The sequence below is a fragment of the Thamnophis sirtalis genome, unplaced genomic scaffold (genome assembly GCF_051295495.1).
Source record: "Thamnophis sirtalis isolate CommonGarterSnake01/CBP01778 unplaced genomic scaffold, rThaSir2_p1.2 scaffold_11, whole genome shotgun sequence".
In the NCBI taxonomy this organism is placed as follows: Eukaryota; Metazoa; Chordata; class Lepidosauria; order Squamata; family Natricidae; genus Thamnophis; species Thamnophis sirtalis.
In genome coordinates, this window is record NW_028261391.1 from 40,534,951 (window position 1) to 40,559,913 (window position 24,963).

Below are 24,963 nucleotides of genomic sequence, written 5' to 3' on the forward strand. Positions count from 1 at the left end.
TTGAGCCGCACGCGCCCCCCAAAAGGTTTGCCCCCCCCCCCGGGGGGGAGGAAACGCCACCTTTCGCTCTCCTGTGCCCTCCGGTCGTCGGTGAAGCGCTACCTCGGAGCGCTCCGTCCATCCCCCAGCGGAGGTGCAGAGGCAGAGCCATCGCTTTCAGGCATCCGGTGGCGCGGACTCTGGCGTGGGAGAAGGGCTTCCCGACTCACGTGCGATTCTCCGAGAGTTAGTCCAGCTACAAAACAAGAAGGAAAGAAGAAAGAAAGGGGGCGGGAAGGAGGGGGAAACAGCGGCAAGAATTGCCGCGCGAGCTTCGGAAGAGCCATCCGGCGCAGGGCGGGCGCGAAGCAAACCCCAACCGAGCACGTGGCTACGTGTTTCTGGCTAAGAGGAAAGGAGAGAGAGTAGGTGGGGCTTGCTTGACCATCTCTCTCTCTCCCCCTGTGCTTATGTGGTGTGTGTGTCCGTGTCCCGGCCGAGTCTCCGCAGGATAACCGCTGCCCCCCCCCCCCCTGTCTGTCCCGGGCGAGACAGGCGGGACTGAGGACCCGGAGAGCTGGAGGAAGGAGGGCTTGTGCGGGGCTGGGCTGGGCTCCGCCCGTTGGCTTACTCGCTTCCTACCCGGCTGCGGAGCGCTGTTGTAAGCAGCTAGGAGGAGCGGCTAAGCTGGGTTGGGCCGGCCGACGGCGGGAGGTGCTGGGTCTGGAGCTTCACTAGGTGGGTGGGTGATAGGAAAGCAGGAGGGGGTGGCCGCGACGGCCTTGGCTTCCCTCCGACTCTTCCCCCTCCTGATAGGCGGACGATGAAGAAGCTATACATTGGCAACCTGAGCCCGGCCGTGACTGCCGAGGAGCTCCGGCAGCTCTTCGGGGACAGGAAGTTGCCACTCACCGGGCAGGTCCTGCTCAAGTCCGGCTACGCTTTCGTGGACTACCCGGACCAGAACTGGGCCATCCGCGCCATCGAAACTCTCTCCGGTAAGTCAGGAAACGCGGCGCTCGGGACTAAGGAGAGGGCGTGCGGAGATACCTCTTTGCCTTGATCTCCCCCCCGGCTGGCTCCCGGCCACTATTCCGCCTTCCGTCTGGATGAACCAGGCCCCTTGGAGCCGGCAGGGCAGCGAGTGTCTCGGGGAGAAGCCCTGCTTGGGCGAGATGTTGACGCAGGGTGTGGGTGGGGGGCTTTCCCTTATTTACTCCGCTCCCCCGCGAGGGACGGAGAAAGGGGGACCCGGTGCCCCCCTCCTGACCGAACCGAAGCGATCCTGGATGCTTCTCAGAGGGCGATGCTGCCGCCAGAGCCTCTGAGCCGGTGCCCGCGCCTAGGCGCCCTTTCCCGTTCGCCCTGAGCGCGCTGCGCTTCAGCAGGCGGCCCGGCGGGCGAGGGAGGGATTTTTCGCTGATTTTTTTCTCCGATTTTATTGAGCGGCTCCCGAGCGCGGGGTACCGCTCCCTTTAGTTTTCCCGGCATCCGCTAGATCTGGGGCACCTTTCTACGAGGTGCCCTGTCCCAACTCGCCGGGAGCCCGGAGCAAAGAGCCCCAAATCCGCCCGGGGGCCCGAAGTGACGCGCAGCCCTGAGGCCGGCCAGTCACACCGGGGACGAGCAGAGCGCGGCTTGAATTGGCGGAGAAGGGACGTTTGGGCCAGCCCCAGGAGGGAGACCGTTCATGGGGTTTGAGCGGGCCGGCCTGGAGCGAATCACTTGCAGTAGTTGGCCCTTCGCTCTCTTGCGCACCATGCCGCGTCGTTCCGGGGGCTAAATGTTAGCCGGAGCCCAGGTGGGACGAGCCCAGCTTGTTTAAACACCAGCCCTTTAATATGGACATTTGTCTGCTGACTCCTCGATCGTTTGCTTGCGGTCCTGAGAATAGTTTGGGCAGAAGAAATCTACCTGAATGGGCCGGGGGGGGGGCGGGGAAGGTCCGCTCGCCCACCAACGGAGCAGGCTCGGAGTCTTGGGCTGAACCGCGGTGCTGGGGCCAAGAGTCCGTGTGAAGGGTCCCAGTTGTAGATACTGGTGAGCAGAAGGGCACCCCCTCCCCCCCGTCAAATGTTTCCACGGGCATGGGATGAAGTAGTTTCTTTGGCCAAATAGTTCACTTGAGGAAACAAAGAGGGCTCCCCCCTCCCCCACAGCATGCCTGAAATGCTTTCAAAGCCCATTTCTGCTTAAGGGAGTTTTTTACTCCCAAAGGATGGGTATTTACTATTTTCCCCCATCAAATTTCTCTCATTTTTCATTCTCTACCATCAACACCGGGTAATCAAAAAATGAGGTGCCCACACTGAGTTGCAACAGAGTTTGGATGCTTTAGCAATCAGAACTCTCTTGCACTTGGAAATGGATTCTTTTATTTTTTTTACTTTTAAGGTAAAGCAGAGTTGCATGGCAAAGTCATGGAAGTGGATTATTCAGTCCCCAAAAAATTAAGGTAAAATCTTTATTCTTCCTGTTATTACAAATTATTAGTAAATTGGAGAAGAATAAGCAGCGGAAAGTTACATCTTGAAGTTTAAACTGCAGTGCTGAAAATACTTTAATAGTTACATTTTTGCTTCTGTTATTCACAAGTTGTTTTTGTTTCTTGGAAATCACAAGAGTTTCCTCCTGTATCATGTGGTTGTGACATACAGTTTTTAAATAAACCTGGTTATTATTTTTAAAGGATGCTGTAAAACAAATGTTATCTTATGTTAAAAAAAACGTTTTTAGGATTCTCAACTGATTTTCACAGGGATTAAATTGTATAGGTATTTTAGTACCCAGTCAACCAGATATAAAGACATGACCAGGGACATAGATATACATTAGCTCTTAGCTCAATAAAATAAATATAAAAACAACTTTGGCTGAAAATGATGGGAACTGTAATTCAGCATATCTGGGAGAACTTGTATTCAAAGCTACTTCATTGCTTCCAAGCCTCAACTATGTGGGGAAGCTTTATTTCTAAAAGCTTCTTTTATGTGACTTGTATAAACCATGTCTTATTTGTGGTACTTTTTCAAAAAGTAGTAATCAGTGGCAGAAATGTGAGTTACATGGGATGATACTAGTGTTTTCTAATTTGCTATTCTGGTTTTCCTATATTCTATGTTGGCATATTTTCCACTGTTCTAAGTGACGCATATTCCCCCAAAGTGTAGTATTTTTGATGAGAGGGCAGTGAAATGTTTTTGAACCCATCATTTTTAATGTATTTTATTGATATTGTCAAATAATTGTTTCATCCTTATAGCTGTCTACACAGTTTTGAAATGCTTTCACATTCAAAGTTCTGCTCCAGTTTATTTCCAAATTACTAAAACAGTGGAATGAGTGAATAATGTTATTGGTCTTTTTTAAACTTCTTTTAATTCTGTTTATAAATTATTTAAAATTGTAAGTTTTGTACTAGTCCTTTTATAGCAAATTGGAAAACTGACTATCTCTGTTGCTCTGGAAAAAGCTGCCTTTATATTGTTTTGTAATGAAATCAATAATTTTTTTGCACCTGGGAGTGTCAAATGATTTCTAGTTTTCTGAAAATCTTGATTTGCTGGTCTATAACTGAATAAAGATTTGATTTGATCTGATTTAAAGATCTTAAAAGAATTCTTCATTCAGTTAGAGAATACTATACATTTCAACATTATGTTTGAGCTTATGTTTAAGAAAAAGTTTCAGTGTTTAAAAATGAAATATTGAAATTTAAATTCCAAAAATATGTGGTACATGAATATATTTTTTTAAAGAAAATTGTCTTAAATCTAAATTTAGTATAAAAGTTGATTTCTAAAATGCTTGTGTAAATGTGAGAGAGTTTTTATTTGCTTCAAAGTGTTATTAAGTCACAAGCATAAAATGTGTAATGTGATTCAGAACTTATCTGTTTATCAGTGTGGCATTTCCAAAATACGTTCAGTCTATTAGAACTTTTGTTTGAAAACCCTTGCTCCTGTGTCTCATGATATGATCCTGGCCTTTGTAATTACTTTTCCAAAGGAAGTTCAAAAAGTTATTGTAGTTTTATGCACATTCACATAAAAGTAAGATTCATTGTACTTACTAGAACTGATACTGAGGCAAGCATGAATTGGGTTTTAGATTTAGTTGAAACATTTGTAATCATTTTTTAATGTAGAAGTAGCATGATTGATGCTATATGGTCAGATTCTAGCATGATGTTTTGTGTAGAATGCAATAAAATATAATTTCATATAGCTGAAAATATTTTGAATTATATGATAAAAATATTGCATCCAATTATACAAATATTTTTGTGATACTATGTGTTTTAAAATGGTAGAGTACCAAAATATGGGAATTGGAGACATACAGTTATTGCTACCTTAATTGTTGTAGTGGCAACTGTTTTATGCTGATTTTTTTTAGAGGGAAATTGTTGATGTTAATTGTATAAATTTGTCTTGTTTTATGTCCTTTATATGGTATTAAAATTCTCAAATTCACTGTTATCAGATGCCCCAAAATTGTAACCATTTTTAATTATATATTTTTGATTACTTCAGTCAGAATTATTGTTTTCCATCTAACCGTGTAGTTACAATGGTGTATCTTTGTCTAAACTTAAGAAAAAAATTTCCATTCTTCAAAATAGAATAGAATCTTTGATAATACTCAGTGGGAATATTATCATGCTTTGAGTTTAGTTAGAGGTTTAGAAGTCCTTGAAGTTTGCATTAACTTTTATGAGGTGCTCAAAATCCAAATCACTGTCCTTTGCTTAAGCTATTTTTAGATGATTTAAAAAAAACATTGATTGCAAGGCAACTATTTTGATGAGATGCAAATATTGTCAAATTTAAATAGGTTAGAAATATTATATACTTGAATACGTTATTTTCATACTGGAAGTTAATATACATTAATCATTTTAAACAAATAAAGATGAAATTTGTATTTAGAGTGCATTTTAACATTGTTGATATTTCACTTAGTATGGTACAAGAGTGTAAAATTTACAGTTTTGTGTATTAAGCTTGATTGTTTAAATTGACTAGAGAAATAAAAGTGATGTGTATTGCAGTGTTGTCTGGAAATAACTTGAAATACTACATTCTGTAATTAAAGTGTCTGTACAAAGCACCCAGTGAAAACCAGAATTCTACTTAATTTTAATGTCCAAAATACTTAACATTTGTGTTTCAATACATGTTTCATTAAAACATAAATCATCAGGTATCTTATAGGCAATCAAATGTAATGGACACAAGACAGTTTTGAACTTGAGTGCATTCAGGCAGATTATCTGTCAAAATGCTGCCATCATCAGAATTCTGGGTTTTGATCAGCATAGTTTATTTCACAATATAGTACCATAGCTAGTCTTTTAGATGCTGCTGGATCCTAACTTCACAGCTGTCCACTCCAATTGCATATTTTCCATTCAATACATTAGATGGGATCTATAAGTCAGCAAATATAAATATATGCATCGTATTAAATGAATTGTTAAGCGAAGTCTTATAAAGTATCATTTTTCTTGGTGGTGTAGATATGAATTTAAGTTTGAATGTTCACTTTCAATTTTTTAAATTACTTTGGCACTGCTTTTTTATAAGAATCACCTAAGCTTTGAAAACAGTGGCAAAACATGACAATACTGAAGATAGGGTCAACAGCCAGAGACTAAAACCATATTACTCACAAATTTTAAAAAATGACAAATTTTCTGCCTTGTAGTTTAAACAGTAATTTAGACAATATATATTCATATTTCTGCCTTCACTATATGTTACATTTGTGAAGAAGACAAGTAGTATACAGTATATCAATTCTCAATATGTTTTAAAATAAAATGAAGCAGAATATTTAATTAGGTGAAGAAATAATTTGTTCCATAACTATGAATTATAATAAGTATGTATAGAATAATTATTGGAATGGGACAATCTATATAACTATTGTGCTTCTAATTTTGATTTCACACTTTTAATGGAAATTTCAGTGATACATTCTGAATTCCTATGAGGTGCAGTTATAGGGGAGTTTTTGCAGAAACTAAAATGTATGTATTTTTAAAAAGACTTACAAAATTGAAAAATATCGCAACATATTAAAACAGCTTACTCAACATGTGGAACCTAATGAATTTACTTTAAAAATGATATTAAAAATAAGAGAATAGCTTCATAGTCTCTGTCCTAAAAAGCCATCAGGTGTAATTGATTGAAATATTTGAAAAAGTCATATTTGGTTTCTAGTTAATTTATATGAATAGGAAAATATCTTTGATGTAATATGTCTTATCTCTTAAAAGATTCCACCAAATCTTCTAATTTTACACAAAGAGAAAAGTAATGTCTCTGTGAAGCAAAACACATGAATTACTAAAATACTTTTTGTGGTGTGCTGTGAGTGGGAAACAGTTTTTTAACTGATGAAGGCAGGAGTTGGGTACTACTAACTGATCTTTTACATTATGAATGGTTTTGTATTCTTAAAACATTGAAGACGCTAGACTTTATTTTGCTAATATAAACTATTATGTCATTATTCACCTTTTCTTCTTGTCAGATAGGTTGTAATATTTTATAAAGCAGGTAGTTTCCATTTAATTTATTTTTCTGTTTAGAATAAATTGCCAAAACTGTTTTTAGTTCTTTTAAAGAATAACATCATGGTAGTTATGTGGTATTGCACAAAACTAAAGTTATTATTTAATAGGGAAATATACATGTGTTAGAACAACTTCTCTTTAATAATTATTGAATTAACTATCATTTCTAGCTGACATATGATTAAAAAAATATTAAATTGGTTCCTCAGTAATCACTTTAGTGATTCATCTGGATTTTGTTGCTTCTGTGAGTCACTTTCATAGTAGTTTCTGAATGAAAAATAACCAGCCAACTAAAAGAACCTGAGAGATCTAGAGAGATTAAGAAAGTTGTAATATAAATAGTTGCTGAATATTGGGTCAAAGTGTAAAGTAATATAAAGAATTACTAAAGGGGGAACATAAAGAGAAGTCAGAGTTTCAACTTATTCTCCAATACAAACTGTCACAAAATATTTAGTTTACATGGTAATTTTCAGGATTGTAAACTATGATGTCCCTGTATATATATTTATTTACAGTTTTCCTTTCACATCATACATATTTTGTGGACAGTGTATTGACTGGGTCAATGTCCTTTTAAAACAATGCTAACAATGATAATACAAATAAATCTATATAATCCTAATCTCCAACTTCAACAATACTATCCTCTATTTACAGTTCTTTCTCATTTTTTTCCATTAATTCATTTAAGCATATGTAACATTTCTTTTCACCATATATTTATTATCTCCTATTGTCACTTATATTTAATATTTTAAAAATTATTCATTATTCCACCATAATTTCAATATCCCAAATATCTAGAACTACTAATCAAACCAAATACTAACAAGAGTTAGTCAATCCCAGGATTATATTTCAAAATCCACACAATTTCTAATCCTTAAAAATTTTAAATTTGCAATATATTTTAACACACAGTTAATATTAATAATACAATTAAATTACCTAATCCTAAACCTTCTACCCTTAGTTTACTTGTGTTCTTGAGCTTTTTAATGCATGGTAAACAAAGAAGCAGTAATATATGCTGAGAAAAAAATTAGAACAAGTTAGTGTTCTTATGTGGGAATTGTGGGAAAGAGTGTTGTGTAACACCTGAGTTGAAAAATGCATGGAATGAAATGAATTTTTTTCATTCTTATTTCTAATAAAGACTTGCTGAATGTACTGATAATGACTACATTATTTATATACTGTTTTAAATGATTTGATATAAATAATTGTTATATTTTGAAGTGCCTGTTATATATATCTGAATTATTCCATTTCCTAAAGACACCAATGATATGCCTTTTAAAGTTATAAATCACTATGTAGACCCAAGGGATATTTTTCAGAAATATTGGGTTTGCTGTATGCAAATATTCATAACAACCTTAAAGGCATTAGACTCCCTATAATTAATTATCTCAGTAACGATGGGAAGAATTTTTGTGTGTGTCTGGATGGAGCTTCAACCAAGTGATAGAAGATGGAACAGAAGATATATATGCATAGCCTCTAGTGGGAAGAAAAAGAAGCTGCCAGGAATGTTTTCCTTTACTCCAAATGAAAAGTCAGTCTATTGGTTATAGGAAAAGGAAAACTAAAAGTAGAAAAAAAACACAGAATAACATTTGCCCACAATTGAAGGGAGAGAAAGGAACCACATATTCCGTTTCAGCATGATTAAACATATTTAGTCTAACATCTTGGATGTAATTGTAACTGATGATGTTCCTGAAATTAAGTGACATACTTATGAAATGTGCTTCTTCCAGTCAAAAGGAAGTATATAGAAGGAAGAAGTTTCTGCTTCTGAAAGGATACAAACTGTTTAGATTTTTCTAGAGTAAATTGACTGCATCCAGTAGATATAGAGAGGGAGATATTTTAGACCTTAATATAGACAGCCGTTTTTGTTTTATAAACATCTATTATCTGGTGTGTTTTTTTGTGGGGGTGAAATGTAGTCCTGCTTTTCAATGTCCTGCATTTCATTTTTTTATTTACCTGTTCCATTTTTGTAATGTACTGCTGATGGAGTTTCTTGCTTTATAAAAGAATGATAGTATAGGTAACAGATGACATAAAATTTGTATATGCCAATTACTCCTATAAGCATCTACATCAAAGGCAACTGTGGGATTTTGTTTTGCTTTTGACCAATTCAAAGCTGAGTTTTCCAAAAAGAAAAAAGATGCTATCTGAAGTCTAATATTAATCTAGGTTTTAGAATACTTTCTCAGCAGGTTTGTCCCCAGTCATCAGAAACACATTGGAATACTTTCTCTTTTTTTTACTTTTTCCATCTTCTTGTAATTGACACTGAAGTGATTTGTTAATATGAACTTGCATCAACTTTCCTATATTATATAAATATGGCTCACCCTGAAAAAGATCAAGGTCTTCCACTGATCTCTGTGACTCAGATTGAACTCCTGCCATCCAGTCACGATTTAGCCTGCCCTTTGCCTGAGCTCATGAAAGTGACCCTGTCTTTTATCTGAAATACCGTCTCTTGTGTTTCCCTTTGACATCATATCTTTTTCAATGGCAGTCACCCTTGTAATAGTGCTCTCTTTGAGGATTTAAATGGCATGACTCAGGTTTGTCCAGAATCATGAGACTGCTTTGCTCATTACATTTTACTGTAATCTACTTGGGGTACTTATTGTTCATTAATCTGTAAGAAATCATGCTAGCCTTTTCTTTGAAAAGTATGCAGACAATCCACAAAAGGCTATTCTTTCAAATGTAAATCAAATGCCGTATCATTTTTCAAATGCTAAAGCTGACTCTGAGTGCTGATAAATTTGTTTGTTATTCAAGTGTGAATTATTCATTCAGCATATTTCTAATCTTGGACAATCCAAGTCCAGTCCACAGTAAACCATTCCTAGGGATGAGTTAAAATGGAATACTCCATCAAAAAACAGTCACATTGAAAAATCTCACACTTAGTCTTCCAATAATCCTCTGGTAATGAATAAAAAAGGACTCAAAATATTTGCCTGTTCATTTTTTTATTTGCGCCCAGGATATTATCTCCTTCACATATAAGATAAAGGTAAGATAAATGTAGACAGTGCTGGTTAAGAATATAAGCGGTGTCTTGTTGGATAAGACTCTTGACCAATCTAGTATAGCAATCTGTTCTCACCGTGATTAACCAAACACACAAGGAATTTAATCTCTCAACAATGACTTTCATTGAAGTCACACTGCCATCAAGACTAATAATCATTGATCCACACAATTTCAATTAATTGCTTCAAGCCAGCCAACTTGATAGGTAGCACCGTGCCTTGTAGCAAATTCTAAAGCTTGACTATTCATTGTGTAAAAAAAAAACTTTTTGACTGTCCTTCAGTTTCATTACATGACACAGTTCGCAGTTCATAATTTAATCAGAAGTCCTTTTCTTCTGATCAGTCCCTAAAACAATCTCATCATACAATATCAGAAGATGCTTAAATCAATTACGTTTCAGTGTTGAAACTCACACTGAGAGCTTTTCAATTAAGTATAGGTAGATCTCATTTAGTGACCAAATTGGGATTCACAACTTGGTCATTAAGAAAAGTGTTTGCTAAGTGAAACCAGGACTGTGCTTTTGATCTTGCTTCAGCTTTCTTTTGCTTTACTGACCTACAAAGGTCATAAATGTGAGGATGGTCATAAAATCACATTACTGTCACAATTGTGAGTGGTTGCTGAATGAGACAATTACTAAAGAGATGTATCTGTAACTTCAGCTCTGGATTGCCATCACCTACTCAGCTACTCTGTTTCCCTGAAAATAAGACCTCCGGATAATAAGTCAGGCTTTTGACTGCATGCATTCAAATAATCCCTCCCCCCAAAATAAGCCCTCCATGAAAATATTGCAACACAGCAGCAGCCATGAGGTGACCATGCTCGCTGCCTCCTGCACCTCAAAAATAAGACCTCCAAAAATAAGGCCAAGCGCTGATTTCAGGGTCAAAAGAAAATGAGACCCTGTCTTATTTTTGGGGAAACTCAGTTGTTGATCCTTTGAGACAGAAATAGTAGAAGATGGCTTCCTGACATCTGTAAGGAAATTCAGTCGGATTATTAACTACACTCTTAGTAGTTAAAAAAAAATACAGTTAGGAGCCAGTCCTAACTATCTCCTAGATTATATGCAGAAATTGCTTTAGCATTCTTTCCTGCTAGTCTGGATTATTCTGCACCAGAATCACCAGAGATACTAACAATCTGTAATTCTGCCACCCAAATAATACTAAATCTTTTAGCTTCAACCATGGAAAAACTGGTCTCTGAAAGCTGGAGTTAACTATTTTCTGGTTAGCTCTACAGATGCACATAAATTCCTATGATTTGTAGTTTCATAAGTAGATAATTTTGCCGCCTTGCCTATTTGAAAATCTGTCCCAGCTTCATATTTTAAGATGAAGAATAGAGAGCACTTTTGTCATATCAAGCATGTAACATTACTAAAAAGACATTGCAGTTCAGCTTGATGCTGATTTTGTTCAGTTAAAAAAATAACTTTTAACTAATATGAAGAGCCATTTTATCCTGTAGCAATCAATAGCTGAGAAAAATCTATATTCTAACCAGCTCTGGGCAGCTCCTAACCAAAAGTTAAAACAACACATAAAATTACATTAAAACTATAAAATTAAACATATTCCTTCTCCCCCAAAAGACAAGATTATATAAACACTGAAAGTTCCTTGTCAATCCAGAACTATTCTTAATCCTACTTGATGTAGGATTTTGATACCCTCAGTGAACATAGAATATTGTATTCTGAACACCACTGAAATATCCTTTGCTGGCATGCCAGCAAAACTGAACAAAGAGGGAACAAGTTGAACCTTAAATGAATGAAATATTTTTCTCCATTTTTATTCTTTTAAAAGAATGAGATTGTAAATTGTTCCACTTGTAGGTAAAAATTTCCCACTATTTATTTAAAACATTTATATAGCCACCTATCTCCTAACCAGCTCTGGGCAGCTCCTAACCAAAAGTTAAAACAACACATAAAATTACATTAAAACTATAAAATTAAACATATCAACAGATTAAAACACTGAGAATAACAAAGACCTAGTGCCAAGTCAATACTTCCTAGCTCCATTAGATGGCAATATTTAGAGGAATAGACTAGCGCCATTCACTAGGAGCATGTCTACCTTATCTAACCTGATATTTTTTTAACTTTACTATTTTGATGAGCTGTTATTTTTAAATCATGGTTTCTGTCTTCCTCATTGTCATTTGTAATTTCTTCAATAAACTGTGGCTAAACTACGACTGACTACTGTCTGAGCATCCAGACTCTGGGATGTAAGGAAGATGTGCACTACTGAATTTCCTTAATGGTACCTTCCAAATATGCCCATTTTGAGTTATCTGAAGGTTTCCCTAGAGCCCCCAGCACAATACATGGTTGATGACAGCACCACCAAATGATATTCGAGGCTGTCGCTTTCTGAATCTCTCAAGAATATACCATGTTGGTGGAAAATATAGAGAGTTGGCTTCTCTGTACTTATGTAGAATAGCAGATTAGGGAAGTCATGAGCTTGCAGATCTTAAGAACATTCCAGCATGTTAATGTATTAATATCATTGGTCTCATTGAATGGAATGGTTTCTTTCACTAGTGCAAAATGCATTTTTAATGCCTGATTTGCTGAATTCATTTTACAATTCAGTTGAGGATTATGGATTCTGAATGCCAGCAAAAGTTTTGGAGCAGGCTGCAGCCATGCTTACCTGAAAAAAATATTTGTAGGGATTACTAAGCAGCTTTTATTATGTTTGTGAAGTGGTGGCATGGCAAAGACATGGATATCCTACACTGGAGTGTCCAATCGTGACTCACTGTAGAATTCTGGGATTTGAAGTCCACGGTTCTTAAAGTTGCCAAGGTTGGACACATGTGCAATTGACCCCCATAAGAGGAAGTAAGGATGTTCAGCTGGAAACAAGAAAAGGACTTAGGCTGTCACAAAAGAAAATAAACAGAAAAAAAAACATCAGCCATTTCTTTAGAAGAATACAGTTAAGGTAGAAATCTAGCATATATTCAGACCCTTAAACACTTGGAATGAAGACATCAAATATATTCTAGTAGATGTCAGTGAAAATTCTCGGTCATCGAGGTAGAATTGTTTGGAATTTGGAAGAAGTTTGGCACAACTAGGACCCTTCCAAGAACTGGTCACCCGGTCAAACTGAACAATTGGGGGAGAAGGGCAAAAGCTCTCTGAAAATAAGAGAGTTGACCAAGAACTTGATGATCACTCTAACTGAGCTCCAGAGGTCCTGTGTGGGGATGGGATAGGGTTCCAGAAGGACAACCACCATTGCACCCCTTCATCGATCTGGGCTTTATGGTAGACTGGTAAGACAGAAGCCTCTCCTTGGTGCAAAACACATGAAAGCCCACTTGGAGTTTGCAAAACAGCACCTGAAGGATTCTCAGACTGTGAGGAACAAGATTGTCTGGTCTGATGAACCCAAGATTGAACTGTTTGCCCTCAATTCTAACTGTTATGTTGGGGGGAAACCAAGCCCTGCTTATCACTGCCCAAGATCATCTCAATAGTGAAGCATGATGGTGGCAGCACCATGCTGTGGGGTTGTTTTTCAGCAGCAGGGACTGGGAGACTGGTCAGGGTTGAGGGAAAGCTGAATGGAGCAAAGTACAGGAATGTCTTCAAAGAAAACCTGTTCCACGGTGCTCAGCACTTCAGACTAGCCGAAGGTTCACTTTCCAATATGACAATCCTAAAGCACACAGTGAAGATAACACAGGAGTGGCTTAGAGACAACTCTGTGAATGTCCTAAAGTGGCCCAGCCAGTGCCCTGACTTGAATTCTATTGAACATCTCTGGAGGGACCTTAAAATGGCTGTCCACCAATGGTCACCATCCAACCTAATTGAGCTTGAGAGGATTTTCAAGGAAGAATGGCAGAAAATCCCCAAATCTAGGTGTGCAAAGCTTGTTGTGTCGTGCCCAAAAAGACTCAAGGCGGTAATTACTGCCAAAAGTGCTTCAACAAAGTACTGAGTGAACGGACTGAATGTGATATTTCAGTTTTTTCTTTTTAATAAATTTACAGACATTTCTAAGATTCCATTTTCACTCTTTATTAATGGGTACTGTGTATAGATTAATCAGAAAAAAAAACGAATTTCAACAACTGTAGAATCAGGCTGCTGCATAACAAAATTGACAAAAGTGAAGGAGGTATGAATACTTTCTAAATGCACTGTACATCATTAAGTAAAGGCTAATAAATAGCAACAAGATTTACACTTCAGAACAAAGGCTTCTAAATAATATGCACAGTGCTAATTTCTTCCATGAATTTTGTCTATAAATATCTGAGTTTCAGTCATTTTTCATAGCTCTGATAAATATATGTGTGTCCTCATACCAAGCCTTCCCACCATCCATGTTGGTATTATAAACATGAACTTAATGTCAGAGAACAACAGAGAAGAAGAGAACGCTTTCCCCTAAACATGTATAGTTATGGAAATTGCTTGAAGGGCTGTTGAGAATGCAGGGAGCATTTTTCCAATATTTGAACTTATTTTCAAGTATATAAGATCGCCAAGATCGGGGATTCTCAGTAAGGTTGTTTGCAGTATATTTTGGAACTTTTTCAGGAGAATCCTTGCTCCTGAAGCAGTGCATCCATTGATGTTCAGGACACTGAGATAATGTGAGGCTGTGAATCAATTGGTTTATTTCTTTCCTATTGGCAGCTATCTAGAAACTGAACTTCCGAGGTATGCCCCCCCCCTCCCATGAATCTTCCTGACAGCATGTAGAAAGAGACTTTGTGGAGGGGCATTTCAGTTAACTCCATTTGACATGTGAGTAGGGCTAGAGATAATATACAGGGAGCTCTGGGAGGCTGTCTAAAATGGTGTTCAAGCATTTAATTTAGAGAAGCTAAGCATGTTATACTAGCTATTGGACCAGCTTCTTTCCGCATACGTGGAGTTTTTTAATGCAGAAATGAATAGGAGGAATTTAAGGTTAATTTCTGAGACCTGGTGGCACACATTCACAAAACTAGGGTTTGGAAATGGAATCTGAGGTCTTCCAAATGTTGCTGTTCATCTACACTTTACAGCAGCCCCAGCCAGCATAGCAAGTGATGAAGAATGTTGTGAGCTGCCATTCAGAAATGTTGAGAGGGCAAGATCCCACTCCTTCCGCAGACACCTAATCCATTAAGTAGGGGGCTATATAATGAGAGGGGCAGATGGTACCATGACAACAGTAGGCATTTCTGTTCACATGGTTCATATGAGAGATGGCCAAGTTAATGGAAAACTCCAACAATCCTGACAGTATAAGCTGTTTTCTCAGATTTCAGATTCTAAAGTCCAGGAAATCTAAATTTTGCTCTAAAAAAAAAGGTTACATTGGGCACATAAAGGCTATATATTTCCAGGCTTAAGAATGGCAAGTTCGGGTTCTATTAGATCAGGCTATTTGTCTATTCGGCATAGAATTGTCTGCTAGATGAGACAATATTAGGCTAGATAGACAAAAGCCTGATCTAATAAAAGCAAAAAAAAAAAAAAAAAAAAGGATTACTAATGTTAAATGTACATAGGGAATGTATTGGGATCTGAGCCTCAAGCCAAATCATGTATTTGCCAACAAAATACTATACAGAAAACAAAACAACCTCAGTGAGGTTTGGAGAAATAAGAATGTACTTAGAGAAATAACAAATATACATGGTTACAAGTCCTCAGGCAATATATATATATATATATATATATATATATATATATATATATATATATATATATATATATATATATATATATATATATATATATATATATATATATATATATATATATATATATATATATCTTAAAAAAGAAAAAAAAACCACCTCTATTTAACACCTTAAGTATACATACGCTGTAGAGCACAGGAACTTCCACTGGTTAGCCTCTTTGGATCTCAACTATCTGCTATTTCCAGTTCGATTATTTCAACTGGTCACAAACTTAGATTTTAGCATTCTCCTCCTTTGAGGAAATTCTGGGTGGCAGAATTTGAAATTCTTTGAAATAAGAAAGGTGCTGAAAAGGCTGGTTCTTTGTTTTATAACAAGCTGACCTTATAGTTGAAGCCCAAAGCTAATCCCTTATAGTACCTTACTTAATGTTTCTCTCTAATTTCATGAAGAACCTATTCAACCAATACTGACTGGAAGTTCATATTATTAATAATGCATGCCAATTACCAAGCGTCTGAATTTTGATCACGTCACCAAGCGGATGCTGCAGTGGTTATAAGTATGAAAATGTTATTGTTTCCAATGCTGTTGTAACGTTAAACAGTCACTAAATGAATGGTTGTAAGTTGAGGACTACCTGTAGTGTTAACAAATGACTTGATGACAAAACCAATATCTAAGGTCTGATGCAGGCTATGGCCCTAAATTTTTATAAGTGGACAAAACAGATTCTTTGCAAGCATGTGCAGAGGCCTAACACTAAAGGCCCCCAAAGTAGAATTTTAAATTTCTGGATTATGAATCTCTATCCAGCATCTCTGAATAGATACCACTTCACTGAAAAGCTCGGCCATGGGTAATAACTTTATGGAAGCCATAAGCATATAAATACATACAAAATTAAGTAAGATTCCAGTTTAAGGTTATACTTGTTTATCAATTATGTAGAGGTACACATGTATTTCCTGCAGTCTTCTTTTGAAATTGTGGTGAAAGTTACTACAATTTTGATGGAACTTCACCAGGGCCTTCTGCCATTAACCCGGATAATAAAGATGTCATCAATGTTCTTCAAGTAGTGAAAAGAGCTTTTGGAATCAGAACTGAGAAAATATTGTTAGCTGAGTAATTATTGTTCCAAGCCACCACAAAGATGTTAGTGTATTATGGGGATGTGTGAATTCCTGTGGCAATGCCACTGATTTAGAGATGCACATGCAGTCCAGAGCTGAATTAATTCTGAATGGGTAAATGTGATATGGCAAAGTTTGCTGACTCTATATTCTATAATCAATTATTAGATTTCTTATTTCATCTACATAAAATACATTGGTATGAACTGCTCCTGTGCCATTGATGTTCAGGGTGAGTCTTACGGCATATTGACAATGAATATTATTTTTTCCAAAAAGTGTTTTTCCATGTATGTCTTGGAGTGTTAATGCCATTAGACTGAAGAATGGATTCTGTGTAATTAGATACTCACATTTCTTTCCAGAAGCCATTGTTATGTAGAGTTTTGTTTAGGGCGTGATTTTATCTCCCAATTTTCTATCTATTGTAAAAAAATGGGGGGGGGCAGGAGGGTCCAATGGAGTTGTATTGTTGAATATCTACACTGCCTTGATGTCTCAACTAAAGACTGGCATAGAAATGGTGACATAAACCCAATGACTGAATTAAGTGTTGAATAAAGTATAAAAATTATTGGTCACTGATTTTTAAAAGATCTAGTCTGGCCTTGAAGAAAAGAAAGTGTAGCGTTTTCTATATGTGCTGCTTCTAAATGTACAACCCAAGGGTGAAATCCAGCAGGTTCTGACAAGGTTCCGGAGAACCAGTAGCGTAAATTTTGAGCAGTTCAAAGAACCGGCAAATGCCACCTCTGGCTGGCCCCAGAGTGGGATGGGAATGGAGATTTTGCAGTATCCCTCCCTGCCACGCCCACCAAGCCACACCATGTCCATCAAGCTACGCCCACAGAACTGGTAGTAAAAAAAATTGAATTTCACCACTGATACAACCTTCTAATTGTGCCCTAACCTGATGACTTTCTAGTTGATTTAGCTCTTTGCCTCCACTGCATTTCAGTGCAAATTAGCTTACGTATTCTCTGATATCAGCTTGTTGCCCTATGTGGAGATAGCTTTTGAAAAGTTTTCCTTTTTAAATTTTAGGGCTCTATTGCATTTACAGGAAGAATTTGTAAATAGCAGCTGGATCCAGATTCTGGCATCCATGTCTTTAATAGCAATAGGACTTATATACCTCTTCACAGCACTTTACAGCCCTCTCTAATTGGTTTACAGAGTCAGCATATTGCCCCCAACAATTTGGGTCCTCATTCTACCAACCTTGGAATGATAGAAGGCCGAGTCAACTTCGAGTCAGTGTGATTCAAACTACCAAAACTGCAGGCAGGCAGCAGTCCATAGAAGTGGCCTACAGTACTGCATTCTAACCACTATGCCACTACGGCTGTAATCCCTTCTGCATTGTGTATATGGACTTTTTCAAGGCTCCTCGTTGTCTGGATTCTATTACTCGTTGGTTATCAATGCAGATATAACTATAAATATGTATTTTGCTGCATGGTACCAGCCCTGTGTTTATTGTACATGTAGAGGAATCCAAAGGTTAGTAGGGCAACACTTTTAACAGTGAACTGAGATCTGTGTAGTGAGTAATAGGGGAAAGTTCAGCTGCTGAGTATGAATATTTGAAGTGTGATATTTATCTGAATTCTTCATAGTGTCATGCCTGATAATATGCATACAATAGAAAGGAAAACAAAATATTCAAAATTAGAAAAGCAACTTGGTAAAAAAAATTATAGTCTTTCTTTTGTTCATGAACTGTAAAGAAATGTTTTGTAACTCTTATTAGCTTAAAATAACTAATCTTGCTTTATATAAAAGTTTATAATATGTTTAACATATAATAGGGGCTTGAAAGTGGTTTCTGAACATAATTGCTATAAAATTACATTTCTTTAGCTTGAAAGAAGTGTGCCTGACTCTGAAAATCCATTACTATAAAGATATTTATAGAATACTGTAATAGCTACTCCAAAACTAAACAATCTTTAACTTTGCTAGTTATTTATTTATTTTTATTTTCTTTAAAATGGAGCATTGTTTTTTAATGTTCTCAGGTATTACTTTTAAACGGTGTTGGCTTTATTAATTTTTTGAAGATCAACACCCACCACCATTACTCTGATATCAGCATAAAAAGGACAAGCAAATAATGCTAATTGGGGCCTTGAAATAAATTTTAGTAAGCAAAGAAGCAGCTTATAGAGGTGATATTTAGTGTAGATCTTATTTTATCAGATGAAGATAGTTTTCTATATTTTTTTTTACTTAGGTTAGGACCAAACCTTCCATTCTAAGGATTTCTTTGCACCTCATTTCAAATCAAATTTAGAATCATCCCAACAATTGATTTTAAATTTAAATGAAAACATTGGACGTTAGGACCAGAAATGTTCCACATGGTATATAGTTTGGTCCAAGACAAAGTTTGTATTATTTTGTCAGTCATCTATTTACTTAAGTAAACCAGCCCTAGAACTCTGGGGGAGGGGGGGCGCTTTCTGGCATTTTCCTAATAGGAGATAAGCAGCTGCCCCAAAGAAAGAGGAAAAATTAGCAGTGAAATTGGACAGAAAGGCTCAGTGATCAGATTCACCCATGGCACTAAGCTGTGGTTTACTTAACCATGTTTTACTGAATGACCAATAAAATGTCTTATTTCTGCTGTAATTATGTTTGGGTAAACTGGTAAGCAATACTCTCTTTAAAATAGATGTGACTATACATATGGAATGTTGGAATGTAGCTGTGATATTCCAAAGCAGATAGTGTGACATATTATGGAACAGTGCCCTCTGAGTGAGTATCAGAGAAAACCCCAGAGACTTTCTGTATGAAACTCTGTCATGTATTGACTATATAAATAGTCTGTCTTTGGATTTGTAAATAGAATAAATATTTTCATATTTGCTCATTTAGAATGTAAATGTGATGTGCTTTTTAACATTTTTGCCATATGCGAAAGAAAGAAAGATGTGACTGTTTTCAAGTTTTCTGAAAACAGATATAGCTATGTTTAAAGGTTACTTTGCTTACATTTTTGTACATTGTTTTTCGAATCATTTTGGGAGCCTACACAGCCCTGCCCATGATGCTTGCTTGTAAAATAATACTTTATGGACTCAGGTGCATTGGGGAAAATTGTGGTGGTTCCACCTTTCAAACACAGCATTCCTCTTAAGCCTCCATCATCTCAAATCAGTATTCTAGGGCGGCCAACCCTTTTATAAAATAAGATGCCATGTGCTGATAGGTGGCTGCTTCTGTATAATTGTTACCATGAAGTAACACAAATAGTCCAGGTGTTAAATTAAACTGCAGGTATATTGCACCAAGTGTTACAACCATCCTCAAATCTGAAAGATCAAAACCCAGGATTAGTTGCTGTCATGGTACGTTATTCACTTGGCACTCTGCTTTTCTGGCCTTAAAGCAGGATATACATGAAACATCCAGCTAGCTTATTTAATATGGTTTACTCCAAGAAATGTCTTAATGTGGCTGATCAGAGTTCAAATCAGGAAATGAGGATGTATCAGCAGATCAAGGGACAATTTGTAAATGATTCTATAAGCACTGCAATAATATAAATATTTAATAACAATGCTCTTATTGCTAATCAATATTATTTTAGACCACTTAGTTACTATTGCCATTTAATGTGCTGGATATTATGCATATTCAAAGTAATATATTTTAGCAATTTTCACTCTTCTCCATTAGTGTTGTCATGAAAATTTGAAAGTATTTCACTTTTTACTTGAAAATTACTGTTGAATTTGGTATGAGTGCCCACATTGATAAATACATTTAAACTTCTGTTTAAACAACTGTTTTTGATACAAAATACATGGAGGGAGAAGAAGAAAAGCTTATTCTCCTTATGAGACCTGTTACTATGCAGTTTGTTAAACAAAAAATCATGCCCATCTTCAAATAATTACGAGTTTGCATCTCCATGTTTTTAAAACTTGGCCACTTTAAGATGTGTAATGATTTGTAGTATTGTAACATGCTTCTAGCAGAATGGAGAAACGGCTTAAAGAGAGATAACCTGCAGTCTGGTTGAGCTTTGAATGAAATTTTTGTCTTCAGTTTTTATTCTGGCATGTGCCAGGATCTTCCCAAGTATTGTTGATAAAGGCTTGCTGGATTTAGTTCCAAGTTAGATTTCAATATATGTGTACTGCTTTTCAGGGGCAATTCTATTTAGCAAATTGAAGGGAATGGTGTGTGTGTGTGTGTGTGTGTGTGTGTGTGTGTGTGTGTGTGTGTGTGTATGTGTACGTGTACACACTATTGGAGTGCTCCCAGAAAAAAAGTCCTGAAAAAGCATGAATTATGCTGATGCATCAGAAACATCATATTTTAAAGCGCACAATGCAGCTTTTCAAATGCATTAACATCTACTGCAGCACACTGTTGCAGTTGATGTCAATATATAAACTGCACCTTGGTACTAATTTATATAATGGTAATTAGCAAGCAGTATTTGGGGATTTGTATATCTCCAGTGCACTTTTTTCCTCTTTTTTTGCTTGAATATCTATGCAGAAATTCATGACTTCCACAAATTTGGTTTGTAATGCTTTAGTGCATCTTTGAAACAACTAGAGTATGATATATACTTCTTAGTCTCTGGTTTTAGTTAAGTGACCATTATTTTTTCATTATAGAATTGAAATTTAGTTAATAGTTGTTTTAAACTAAAACTTCAATCTAAGATTTTCAGAAGCAAAGCATGAACTATAATCTCCTTGACATTTACCGATAGTCCTCAACTTACGACTGCAATGGAGCCCAAAATTTATGTTGCTAAGTGAGAAATGTGTTAAGTGAATTTTGCCCCATTTTATGACTTCTTTTGCCACTGTTGTTAAGTAAACCATATGGAGTCAATGGGGCGTGCATGGCCATTTTGTGTTCTGAGGACGTTCTGAGTTTGCCGCTCAAAAATGGCTGCTCGGAGCGGCGCTGAGCTCCGGGCTGGATGTACTTGCTGGATTGCTACGCTCTTTTTGGTTCACCTAGTTGCCTTCCAATCCCATCATTGTCGCCAGTGTTAGATCGGGTAATGGAAAGGCACACAAGGCTAAAGGCAACAACAGCTCTTTATTATAAGACAACAAGTAAGAGCAATTCAGCGAAGGTTGAGTCTGACAGCAGCCCTTTTATAGGGAGCTGTCAGACCCTTCGACCAATGAGATGAAACCTCTGTTCCCGCCGGAATAGAGGACCTTGGTGGAAACCACTATAACTGAAGCTAGTATCTAACAATAAGGGATTGTAGATAGCCACCAACTTAGCTGTGCTTTCATCACAACACATACTCATACTTAATATAATCACAGTTCTTTTAAATGTATTATCTTACTAGTGCTATTGGTTTTATATTTTACCTTTTTCCATGAGAGTTCAAGAGAATTTATAGAAGAGCTGACCTTAATTTTGTCTCCACAGCAAAATCATGTAAGGTACATTGGATTAGTCTGAGAGACAGAGTTATTGACCCAAAGTTGCATAGTCTTATGGAACTTGAACATACTGGTCTCTCTGATCCAAGTAAAACATCTTTATCTAATTACATTGCTTTGCAGCTATTCTTCTTCCCATTCCTCTGAGGAAGAACTCGCTTCAGGAACTTGAAAGTAAGCATCCCTGCAATTCGTTTTCTGTAGCAAAGAAATTGGGTCGCCATTAGTTCTTATATTAATCCCATAGTTATGGAGACTCTTAATGCAACTCTTAAGCTGCAATTATATTGTAACTGTTCTCCCATTTGTTCCAATTCTGGTTGTTACTTCAAGATTTATAACCTACTACGTCTCTTAAATGACTAGTGTTAAAGTCCTACTTCAAATAAAATGAGAAGGTATCTTTTTAAAAAAAAACAAAAAACCTATTATCTGTGCTAAAATGGATCAGATACTGAAACTGAGAAGCCAGCCTCAAGTCATTAATTAGTATTGAAAAGGTTCTGAGTCACCATGCGATCAAGTATAAGATCCATGGAATATCATGTATCAAAGCTTTGATTTTGAATATCTATGAATTTGCGCATTTCAAGAGAGCAGAGGCATGCAAAAGAATCTGGTCATACATCTTAATTTTATTTTCTATTTCTGAGTAATCTGTAAAAAAAAACAAGTGGGGAGTGATATGGATAAAGGAAAAAGCACTTTCTCTGGTGAAAAATGAGGTATGTGGTGGCTCAGTGGCTACGACGCTGAACTTGTCAATCAGAAAGGTTCGAATCCCTAGCGCTGCATAACAGAGTAAGCTCCCGTTATTTGTTCCAGCTTCTGCCAACCTAGCAGTTCAAAAGCACATAAAAATGCAATAGAAAAATAGGGACCACCTTTAGTGGGAAGGTAACAGCGTTCCGTGTGCCTTCAGTGTTTAGTCATGCCAGCCACATGACCACGGAGACGTCTTTGGACAGTGCTGGCTCTTTTGCTTTGAAACTGAGATGAGCACTGCCCCCTAGAGTCGGGAACGACTAGCACATATGTGCAAGGGGAACATTTACCTTTACCTTATGGTGAAAAATGCAAGCAAAATTAAAATTAGAGAGGGGGGAAAGAAGATGATAGATAGATAGATAGATAGATAGATAGATAGATAGATAGATAGATAGATAGATAGATAGATAGATGATAGATAGATAGATGATAGAAATATTAGATGCTTTACTGATACCGTATCTGTCAGATAACAGCATGGAAAATGTAGAAGCTAGCACATATCTTATTATTCAGTACCTAACAGATATTGATTTCAGCCTACTGACCCAGTGAAAGTAAAATTAGAATCACTGATTTGTGTAATTTGTTCATTGTTCATCCTATTCGTCCTTTTGCCCTTTGGTCTTGTTTGTTTGTGAATGCTTGCACTGTGTGTTGCCTGCTTCTGCAGATGATGTGTTAAGAGGTTGGTTCTTTTTCTCAACAACATTACCCTGCAAATGGACAACATGTCCTGCTATGTTGTCAAACTCCTCCTCCTTTTACTGCTAGCAAGCTGATTTAGGCACAACAGCCAGAGGTTTCTCTGCAGAGAGATACATCCCATTACCTGAAACCATCCCTTCAAATGTTATGACATGTTTTTTATCAACTTTGATAAAAACTTTATTTAACTTTGATTAACCCAATGTTCTGGCTTTGCATAATATATTAAACTATAAGATAGATAGATAGATAGATAGATAGATAGATAGATAGATAGATAGATAGATAGATAGATAGATAGATAGATAGATAGATGATAGAAAGAAAGAAAGAAAGAAAGAAAGAAAGAAAGAAAGAAAGAAAGAAAGAAAGAAAGAAAGAACACATGCACTGGGGCCCACTGGCATGTATAGAAATATAGAATGTAAAGTTCTATATTGGGGATCATCAGGACTTATCTCTGCCCACTCCAAACCATCTCTTCCCATCCGCCCGAGAGAGAGAGAGAGAGAGACTCAATTCCTGCATGAGTTTCAGTGGCTGTGGATACATTAACCACTATACAATACTGACTTTCTTCTATCACAGACATTAAAATTGGAGTTGCCATTTTTCATACCCCGTTTCCCCGAAAATAAGACCTCCCTGGATAATAAGCCCAATCAGGCTTTTGAGAGCATGTGCTGAAATAAGCCCTCTCCCGAAAATAAGCCCTCCACAAAAATATTGCAACACAGCAGCAGCCATGAGGTGACCACACTTGCCGCTTCCTGCACCTCAAAAATAAAAAAGACCTCCCCGAAGATAAGGCTAAGTGCTTATTTTGGGGTCAAAAGAAAATAATACCCTGTCTTATTTTCAGAGAAACACAGTAGCAATGAGAATGTCTTAATTTCTCAAAATAATATAACATAGGGACATTTTTAAAGAAGAAATTAGAGCTACACAAACCGCAAATTGGTCTTAGAGCTGAGTGGCAGAGATTGAGTCATACACCACACTCTTAGTGTGGTTGTTTGCTTTCAGTTTGTGGGACCCAGTTATTGTTACTTGTAAACTCTAGTTTATGGCTTCATTCAGTGTGTGAACTCAATTATTGTAGTTTATTCATTAAATGTTTAAGCAGACCATGTCTTAGCATGATATGTGAGCCCATTGAATCCTGCGATTGAGAGAAAGAAGGAAACAGACTAGATACCCAAACTCCAGGGCAATTAATGTGTAGAGGTCAAAATCAACACAAGATTCAGTAGCTTTGGAGATAGAATTGGCACAAAAGGTCGGTTGTTTGAGAAACAGCAGGAACTTCGGTGAGCTTTCCTGCTACTGAACTGAATTAAATTTAAGTTAACTGAGCATTACAATATCCCTGTAACTGGGAAACAGGTGGAGCTGTACAGAACAAAAAACAGATTGTACTTTTAACCATCTAGTCTAATCTGGAGTCGGAATACTTTTGAATTGGGCTGTACTGCTCCTTCGTGTTGTGGACCAGCTGTGGGGCTAGATCAGTGACTATAAGGATAGTAGGAATTTGTGTCACTAGAAGATGCACAATTGAGCACTAGATATTGACTCC

At 37.2% G+C, this 24,963-nt stretch overlaps 1 protein-coding gene across 2 annotated transcripts in view; it reads left to right on the forward strand.

The window, feature by feature from the left end:
* Window positions 1-606: 606 nt before the first annotated feature.
* The window catches only part of IGF2BP2 (insulin like growth factor 2 mRNA binding protein 2), a 72,449-nt gene continuing 48,092 nt past the window's right edge, over window positions 607-24,963 (forward strand). The window contains exons 1-2 of one of the 2 annotated variants that reach the window (XM_014060925.2): window positions 607-977; window positions 2,374-2,434. In XM_014060925.2, coding sequence (XP_013916400.1) covers window positions 803-977; window positions 2,374-2,434 — 236 coding nt within the window. In that variant the 5' untranslated portion in view covers window positions 607-802. The remainder of the gene's footprint in view (window positions 978-2,373; window positions 2,435-24,963) is intronic. The other variant, XM_014060926.2, reaches the window with a different exon arrangement.